At 41.5% G+C, this 10,000-nt stretch overlaps 1 protein-coding gene across 8 annotated transcripts in view; it reads left to right on the top strand.

Moving 5' to 3' along the window:
• Nucleotides 1-10,000, top strand: part of vps8 (VPS8 subunit of CORVET complex) — a 100,725-nt gene that overhangs the window by 45,728 nt on the left and 44,997 nt on the right. For all 8 annotated transcript variants that reach the window (XM_047803135.1, XM_047803132.1, XM_047803131.1 and 5 more), the window contains 4 exons: nucleotides 3,678-3,724; nucleotides 6,684-6,828; nucleotides 9,192-9,281; nucleotides 9,953-10,000. The exon at nucleotides 9,953-10,000 is cut by the window's right edge and continues 141 nt beyond it. In XM_047803135.1, coding sequence (XP_047659091.1) covers nucleotides 3,678-3,724; nucleotides 6,684-6,828; nucleotides 9,192-9,281; nucleotides 9,953-10,000 — 330 coding nt within the window. The remainder of the gene's footprint in view (nucleotides 1-3,677; nucleotides 3,725-6,683; nucleotides 6,829-9,191; nucleotides 9,282-9,952) is intronic.

The raw sequence follows: 10,000 nt of genomic DNA, 5'->3' as shown, positions 1-10,000 counted from the left end.
GTGTGTAGGTGCTCGTGTGTGTGTGTGTGTGTGGGTGCGCGCGTGTGTGTAGGTGCGTGCGCGCGCGTGTGTGTGTGTAGGTGCGCGCGTGTGTGTAGGTGCGCGCGTGTGTAGGTGCGCGCGTGTGTGTAGGTGCGCGTGTGTGTGTGTAGGTGCGCGTGTGTGTGTGTAGGTGCGCGTGTGTGTGTGTAGGTGCGCGCGTGTGTGTGTAGGTGCGCGCGTGTGTGTAGGTGCGCGTGTGTGTGTAGGTGCGCGTGTGTGTGTGTAGGTGCGCGCGTGTGTGTAGGTGCGCGCGTGTGTGTAGGTGCGCGTGTGTGTGTAGGTGCATGTGTGTGTAGGTGCGCGTGTGCATGCATGTGTGTGAAGGTGCGCGTGTGTGTAAGTGCATGTGTGCATGCATGTGTGTGTAGGTGCGCGTGTGTGTAAGTGCATGTGTGCATGTGTGCATGCATGTGTGTGACAGCATGTTTGTGTTCTTCATTACTCTCTCTGTAGAATAACAAGAAGTTTCATTCAAAACACTTAAAGAGCCAGAAGCAGTGATTAGATTATTGTACAGTAGCTCTGCTTGCCTGCAGTCATACAGGACACAGGACAATAGAATCCCTGTAGAGATAATAATATGTATCTGGGGATGTCTGTGTGGAAGAGAGGGAGAGCTAGAATGAGAGAAATAAATGGATTAGTCCGTATCTCAGGCACTGGGTGTAATTAGGTTTGCCTTATCGTCTGGCAGCTGGAAGCAAGGTGTTAATTGAAAAGTCTGATAGTGGAGTGTGTGTGTGTGTGTGTGTGTGTGTGTGTTTGTGCGCTTATATGCATCTGTGTGTGCATTTGTGTGTATGTGTGTGTGTGTGTATGTGTATGTGTGTGTGTGTGTGCGTTTGTGTGTGTGTTTTGAGCTGTGTGTGTGTGTGTGTGTGTGTGTGTGTGTGTGTGTGTGTGTTTGTGCGCTTATATGCATCTGTGTGTGCATTTGTGTGTATGTGTGTGTGTGTGTATGTGTATGTGTGTGTGTGTGTGCGTTTGTGTGTGTGTTTTGAGCTGTGTGTGTGTGTGTGTGTGTGTGTGTGTGTGTGTGTGTGTGTGTGTGTGTGTGCGTGCGTGTGTGTGTGTGTGCGTGTGTGTGTGTGTGCGTGTGTGTGTGTGCGATGACCAAGTTGAGAAGAATAAAAAAGAACAAAGAACAGCACATTTATCTCCACCCTACACACTTACGCCTCTGGTGTTTACATTCAGGTTATTACATTCTGCTTCTGACAGAATTCCTTCTTATTTATCATTTTATTAATCAGATGTAAATATAAACCTCGTAATTATAAATGCCATCATAATATTACATTTTATTAATAAAGCACCATTTCACTCTTGAGCTGGTTTTAGTATTTACTTTTCAAAAATGTAAAAAACAAAGACAATATTAAGATGGGCGCGATTCCTGTGTCAGTCGCATGCCTTTCAAAACAAGAAGTCTCTGTGCATGCGTGACCACTACTGCATCATCCAGAGGGTTTATAACGCATTATTATATTTATACATTATATTAACTCAGGAAGATAATAATAAACAAAACGACATTTTTTCCTACACCCATGAAGAAGTAAAAGCATGGTCGTGCTGCCCGTGATGATAACGATCTACACTCAGCCTCCATTTGCCCTCCTGCAGGTTTAAATTAATGCTATTAAGCAATCATGTTACAGCAGTGTACAAAATCATGGTGAAACAAATCAAGAGCTTCAGTTAAACTTCAGTTACTGCTAATGTAACATTATGTATAGTAATGCTATGTATATGGAAGACCAGACCAGGTTCTGTGCTGAATGTCCGGACACGGCTAGTAATTTGTCCACTCCTGCTATAAATGTGATCTAAATGGGTGATAAATACAAATTTTGCTGTGACTAATTACAATGTTATGATTCAGGATCAGGTCTCTGCATGTTGTAGCTCATAGAAAGTGTTGGACAACTTTGGTTAAATAATTAATAACGTTTTCACCTTCCTGGGTCTTTGACATTGCAGGGAAGCTTAATAAACTCTCAAAACTAAAAGGACATATTCACACCGTTACGAGCCGAACACAGACCTCCGGAGCTCTTGTGTGGTGATTAGGTCACCTAGCCAGGAGTGAAGTATCTTTTCACAGTGGCTTTTTACTAGTGTCTGTCAATTCACAGAGGAAAAAGTCTTTGTCTCATGAGAGATCTGCCATTTAAATGCCTTCTTTTGCACTGTCATGTCTGACATTTGCAGTGACATTTCAGCTTCCTGCTGTATTTGCGTATCATCTCGGCCCAAAGCGATTGTCTCCGATTCCGTGTCTGTTCACCTCCGAGCGCTCCCCAACCGCTACATTGGGTCTCACTCGGTCTTCCACCTCACTTGTAAAGTCAATACTTTATTGATATGCTCTCACACTCTCCCTTTATTAGTAACAGTATTTGTATTTTTTCATCTTTCTCATTTTCCAGCTCTTAATTGCTTTTCAGACTCCCAGATTTTCCTGATCGTCCTGGTCTTAGCTTTTGTCTTTAGCCTGATCTGTCCTGATACAGTTCTGCTTTCAGAATATTTGAGCAAGGCTTGTGGGAAGTTCGCCAGTGGATGGAGGCAAGGTCCAGACAAACAAATTAAAAAATTTGAGAAGGTTAATAAACAGGCTGTGGTCAAAGAAAGTGTGGAGAAAGTTTCAGATAAAAAGCAAAAAAAATAAAAAAATGGCAGCATGGACTTAACAGACTGAGCTTATATTACACACACAAAATGTGAGATTAATCATGGCAAACAATTTGTAAACAAGCAGTGACCACACAAGTGTGGAGACAAGACATGAACCAAAATAAAACACACCTAGAAACACACACAAACCCAGAAACACAGAAATTCAGAGCATAGAGGACGTGAGTGCCCTAACGCTGCAGGTTGCTGCATGTGCTAACCCTAACGCTGCAGGTTGCTGCATGTGCTAACCCTAACGCTGCAGGTTGCTGCATGTGCTAACCCTAACGCTGCAGGTTCCTGCATGTGCTAACCCTAACGCTGCAGGTTCCTGCATGTGCTAACCCTAACGCTGCAGGTTGCTGCATGTGCTAACCCTAACGCTGCAGGTTGCTGCATGTGCTAACCCTAACGCTGCAGGTTGCTGCATGTGCTAACCCTAACGCTGCAGGTTGCTGCATGTGCTAACCCTAACGCTGCAGGTTGCTGCATGTGCTAACCCTAACGCTGCAGGTTGCTGCATGTGCTAACCCTAACGCTGCAGGTTGCTGCATGTGCTAACCCTAACCCTAACGCTGCAGGTTGCTGCATGTGCTAACCCTAACGCTGCAGGTTGCTGCATGTGCTAACCCTAACCCTAACCCTAACGCTGCAGGTTGCTGCATGTGCTAACCCTAACCCTAACCCTAGTGCTGCAGGTTGCTGCATGTGCTGCGCAGCTCGGCTCACAGCGCTCAGGGAATCGTTTGAGTCTGTAACTCTCCTCGAAGCCAGATCTGTTGTGAAATCTGCCGTTACAGAAAATGAATGAACAGATTGCTGTGCTGCGATGATTGATTAAGATAAACTGTAAAACTGTAGGAAGCTTCTCGAAATGTAACATACAATATGTCATGACCGATGTGTTAATGATTCATATTGCATACAGTATGTGATCCAATGTTTTTTGTCTCTAGGATGATAATTTGGTCTTCCAGTTCCTGAGAAACTTGCTGAATCCAAGGTAAAAAAATATTTCTTTTATATATATGCAAAAAAAATATATTGTAAAAAATATAAATATGTAAGATATAGAGAAATCAAATAAATATGAATAAATATTCTGTAAAAAAAGCTATTTTATAAAATTTAATCCTACAATATTTGATCTTTTAGAGAGTCCTGTGACGATGTAAACACAATCAATTTTTCAATTATTTTGTGTCCAGTAAATTAAAAAAAAAACCCCACTGCAAATTGTTTGATTGCTCCTGCACCCATGTGCATCCATTTTACATCCAGTAATCCAGTGAAACCCAATTTTCCTGCTTCTGCAAACAAACTGGGAACAACTCTTTTCTGCAGCAGCAGGATTACATCAAACCGACCTCATTTGTGTAGCTTGACTTTTGCAATATTTTGCAAATATTTTTCTTCTATGAAAAGATGGTTGGAGTTAAAATGCATGTATTTCTGCACCCAACCTTCCTCCCATATCATACATACAAACCTTTCAAGAAAACTTGTCTCTAACTATATTATTTCTTCATATTAAATATTTTCCCTTTTACCCGTGTTTAGCCTCATCATCTTATTGCCAAGGGGAAAAGATAAAAAACTGCTTGTTGGTAATAAATGATTCGATGCCCAGAGCAGTCTGAGGTGCGGTGGCTGTAAGGGGTTTTTACACCTGGTCACTTCATGCGTTTCCTGTGATCAGATAGCTATCCGATGGTAAGAAGTCCAGGTCTAAACGCCCTCCGAAATGGTTTAGAGACAGATATAAATCCGATCGCTCAAACCACATCAGGAGGTGGTCTGGGATGCATTTCAGATGAAACTGGACAGGTGTAAATGCATGTGGTTGTTCAAGCCACATACATCAGCGCTATACTCCTCCCAAACGGAAGTCGCAGGTGACTCGCGGGTCAGGCATCGTGACAGAAACAAATGTTTTCACACCAGTGCTGGCTTCGATCTTTCACCCAGGTGTCACGTCAGTTAGCTATCGGATCAGAGAAAACACGTGAAGTGACCGGGTGTAAAAAGGCCCTAAGTTGTACGTACGAGATAGAACTAAGGACTACATAAAAATAAACACAGTTTTATAATAATGTATTATAATCATATTTATAGGATTTTACTACATAATATTCACAACTTTTATATAAACGGAAAATGTTGTTTTTATTCATTCAAATAAATGAAATTAATTATAATGATTTTTAGATAATCAAATAAAAGGAAATAAATGAAAAGAAAAAAGTTTTTTATACAATTATTTAATACTTTAATTATTAATTGTATTTTTTTTAATTAAAATAAATGTAGTCAATTATCTTTATTTTTGTTTAATACAATAAAAGGAAAGAGACGAGAAGGAAAAACATGTTTATAAAAGTAAATTCATTGTTTAATTATTTAACCTATTATTTTTATTCATTAAAATAAAGACATTCAATTAATTGTAATTCTAATGACTTTTATCTAATAAAATAAAAGGAAAGAACAATACAGGATATCTGTTGTCCGGGTTTAGGAGCTGATTATAATAGGATTTTATATTCTGACATAATCCAAATATACGACACATCAACAGTGATGTGTATGTTCAGAGATCTAAAGCTCACAAAGCTGCCTGATGTTCTTGGAACAAAGAGCAGAAATGAAAGCTGTAGACTTTTTTTTGTGCGTGACACTTGCAGACGTACCGTGTAGAGAGCGTTTCTCGAAGTAAAGAGGTCTTCATTCATCACGGCTCAGGCTCTTAAATCAAACAGCAATCAGTTGCTGCTAAATGCACCTTAGGATGGAGCTGAAAAATCCTCAGAATTACAAGCGAGTAGAATAGGACGATGATTTTCGCTGTTGTGCCGCACATCACATTTTAATGCACATCAGAGAAAGGCTCCATCTTTGACTATAAACATGTTGAGCTTCACGGCTCTAAGAGCGAGTCTAATTGCTGAAATCTGCAGCCTGTAGAGTACATCCATTATAAAAACAAGAAGCCTCTGCTTTCACGCAAAATGGACTCTGAAGCCAGACTCGGTTCCAGCTGTCTTAAGTGGTGAGGCAACATCTGGAGCCGGGTTGAGTGGCTGAGCGTGATGTGTGCATCCAGTCACAAACAACACCTTCATGCTCAGCGGTTTTCCCAATCACACAAACAGCTTTCTGTCTGCTGTGCTTGGGAATATTACCGTATCCAAATCCTGTGCATGCCAGTGCCCGAGCTGTTTCAGAGATTCTAATCAGTGCACAGAGTCTCAATATTTATCATTCAGAGCAGTGTATCGGATAAAAGTCCCTCGGTGAAGGGGACCGGATTGATCAGAGTGTCTTTGTATTTTTTTTTTTTCCCGTATTAAAATGTGAGATTTTGAATTCAGTCAGGGATCCAGTGCATAAAACATAAAGTCTGTCTATTCCCTGTATTTCACCACAACCAGTGGCCAGAGATGTAGCGCTTGGGCTTCTGTTACTGTTCACATCAAACATGGGATCTCTGACTTAATCAGACCTTGGATGATGATGATAGCAGAAGGTTTGAGAATTTCATGAAGGAAATGATGATTATCTGGGATCTTTACACACAGTAGGCTCTAGATTTTACACAGAATGCTACGAAAAACAAAAACCTCGAGTGAAAAACAAAAACCAACAAAGTGCTCTAAGGTTTTTGTGGCAGAATAGTAAGAATCTTCTGCAGCAGTGAGTAGTGTAGTTGGAACTTCTGCACAAGCAGTAGATTGAGATTAGGTTGAAAAATACTGCAGCGTTCCTTTAATATCGAGACGACGTCGTGTACGTAACGTTCGCCGTCGATCAGCGACTGATTTAGACATTTCATTACACCGTACACCTGTGGATATCTGTATTAAAAATCATGCTTAATTAAATTCAGCCTGTAAGCTTCATGTTTATTAAGTTATCGTTGTGATTTAAGATTCTCTCTCTGTCCCTCTGTCTCTCTTATGCAGTGATGGACAGAAGACTAAGGCTGTTATGAACCTGGGGCCTGAGCTCCACGAGCTCCTGGTGGACTCGATGTGCCGTTTTAGTCCTCGCCAAGTCACCCCGTTTCTCGAGACCTCCCAGAGCTACCGTCTGGAGGAGACCATTGAAGTAAGTTCTCTTTTACGACCCGGTTTCGATCACTGATGAGCATCTCGGGTTCAACCAATCATAAATCATGATAATAATAAAAGCAATCAGTTTCCTCAACTTACTGTATATAGTATTAGATTCATTACATACATGACATGACTCTGACCAATCAGAATCCTGAACAGAACAGTGTAGAGTGACAGACTCACTAAACAGAGGAATATACCAAACATCTGTTCTCTTACACTACAGTTCATGGGGCTGTGTAGTATTTGGGTGTGGTCTGGGGGACGTGTCTTTTGGAGTGAAAATCGAAACATCATTTAGATTTTGAGCTTCACAACAGCAGGAATTCTGCCACAACCTGACTAGAGTTTAAGTCCACATTGCTAACATAGCGATGCCTTTCATTTAGCAGTGTTACCAGTCCCTTATTAATGCTTTGACACTTTGACTTAATTGGAACCCGAACCTCAATCTGAATTAAACTCTCGAAGCAGCCGGCCGTAGCGGATTTGAACCCGGCTTTCTCAGCCTGTCCTTCTAGAAGAAGGCACGAGAGGCCTGTTTCACCTCAGTAAGCACTCAGCAGGGCTTTAATAATACAGTGAGGTTGGTGATGGGGCTGCGTTCAGTGTCTGAACTGCTGAGAGAGAGCGAGAGAGAGAGAGAGAGAGAGAGAGAGAGAGAGAGAGCGCAAAAGTAAAGACGTGGAGTGGAAAGAGAGCGTGAGAAATGTGGAGAGAACACTTGAGCAGAATCAATATGGTTTTACATCCACTGGCACCTGCTAAATATTTGATCTCCTTCTCTCTCTCTCTCTCTCTCTCTCTCTCTCACACACGCACACACACACACACACACACACACACACACACACACACACACACACACACACACACACACACACACTCAGGATAAAATAGCTATGCTATGTTCATCCCCCTTACAGGTATTCCGTCTCCTTGAATCCTGTCTGCCTCCCAACTGTCTGACCTTTCATCCTTTCTTTCTTGCTGTCTCTATTTTATACCATTTGGCTGTCTGATATCTTCTGTCTTTCTGTCTCTCTATCTCTCTATCTGTTATGGCTCCTGGTCAGCTTCTCCACTAAGCATCATACATTCTTCTCTCTGCCTTACAAACGACTTCACTGCTTTGTTGGTTTGGTTCATATTTGGACGTCTCACCGATACATCGTACTTGTATTAATTAATTGATTAATCATTAATCGATGCTTTTTTTGGAATAATCACCACATCATAACACAACGGGCATTAATACGAACACAAACAAATATAAGGTAGTCCAAAGGTGATGATTTAGCCATGGACATTCATTCATTCATTCATTCATTTTCTACCGCTTATCCGAACTACCTCGGGTCACGGGGAGCCTGTGCCTATCTCAGGCGTCATAGGGCATCAAGGCAGGATACACCCTGGACGGAGTGCCAACCCATCGCAGGGCACACACACACTCTCATTCACTCACACACATCTTACGGACAATTTTCCAGAGATGCCAATCAACCTACCATGCATGTCTTTGGACCGGGGGAGGAAACCGGAGTACCCGGAGGAAACCCCCGAGGCGCGGGGAGAACATGCAAACTCCACACACACAAGGCGGAGGCGGGAATCGAACCCCCAACCCTGGAGGTGTGAGGCAAACGTGCTACCCACTAAGCCACCGTGCCCCCGCCATGGACATTATTATTTAAAATAAATAAATAAAAAGTCTGATGTAGTGCATCACATTTGCACCCTCGATTAAAAAAAAAAAAGACTTTTGGCTTGCAAAGCTTTGCAGTGTTTTCTCAGCCAGCAAACAATCTGGCTAGCATTTTCATTTCTTTTTCTCTACATGTTTAACTGTGAGATGACTGCGTGTCCTTGCCAGACAGTTATCTTTATATTGCTTGTTTGTATCAGTGTGTGACATACGTGTGTGATCGTAAAAAGGCCACATTTAATCAGACTAGTAAAAGCCCATGCTATAGCGTAGCTTATGCTATCGTTACAGCCTGAAGGTGTGTTACACCACCTTATTATACCTTACTATAAGTGTAGGAAAAATCTCTAGTGATCACTCTAACTCCAGAAATGTAATATTCTGATTCTGTGCTCCTGGGTAGCTTTTTTTTTTTTTTCCACATCACTGAAGTGTGGTAAAATCATGCTAACACTGTTACTAGGTGCTAAGCTTAAGCAAAAGTAGCATAGTATTTAGCCTGCTAGCACATTAGCATTTCCCTCACATTTTTTTTGGTCAAAAGAGTAAAATTCAACTGTATCTTGTGCTAACCAGGTTTATATAAACACCGTGTAGAAGGCTGAGGCGTGACTTTCTGTTTCTGTGTCTTATTTATTTTATGGCAGATCACCAAGAAGCACAAGCTCCATGAGGCTACCGCCTACCTGCTGGAGAAAAAGGGAGATGTGCAGGGAGCCTTTCAAGTGCTGCTACAGGTCTTTCATTCACTTTCACCTCACAGTTGACGCAAGTTACCACAGAAGGCTAGGGCTAGAAGCAGCCACGGCTCAAACAGCTCAGACTGTTGGGTTTAGCAGCTTACTTTCAGCTTTAGAGGAAATCGTAAAAGAGGATTTATATCTCAGACAGCAGACTGCTGGCGGTCTGAAGTCGATGTGAACGGGATTTTAAGTTTATATATTAATTCAAAGGCACACTGAGATAAAACCTCAGTAATTGTTTCAGGTTTGCTGATGTTAGCTAGCTAGAGTTAGCAGTGAATATTACAAACATACTGTATTATAAATATTCTTTCATATTCCTTTCAGAAATCCTGTCAATTGAACGCTTTTCGTTAAACAGTTTTAGCAAAATCTTCGCAGGAATCTGATCAGGTTAGCTCATGTTAAGCGAGCTACGTTTTAGCAGTGAATATCTACAATTTTTTAGCCAACTTAGGCATATTAGTTGGCTAGCTAGTGTTAGCTGGGAAAAATATACACACTGTAAACTCAGAATATGTCCTATAAACATTTCAGAACTCATGTGTACTCCAGAGTTAGCGGTAAGAAAGAGTTAGCAGTAACGCTTAGAATTATTTATGAATATGACCTTAAATGTGTAGAAATCCTGTCAGGTTAGTTTATGTTCAGTGTCCGTGTGTTAGACACTGAAGGAGAAGCTGAACACACTCGTTCATGAGAGTTCAGATCCA

The sequence above is a fragment of the Tachysurus fulvidraco genome, chromosome 18 (genome assembly GCF_022655615.1).
Source record: "Tachysurus fulvidraco isolate hzauxx_2018 chromosome 18, HZAU_PFXX_2.0, whole genome shotgun sequence".
Classification (NCBI taxonomy): domain Eukaryota; kingdom Metazoa; phylum Chordata; class Actinopteri; order Siluriformes; family Bagridae; genus Tachysurus; species Tachysurus fulvidraco.
Note: the sequence above shows the minus strand (reverse complement) of the source record. Positions and strands in the feature narration are given on the sequence as shown.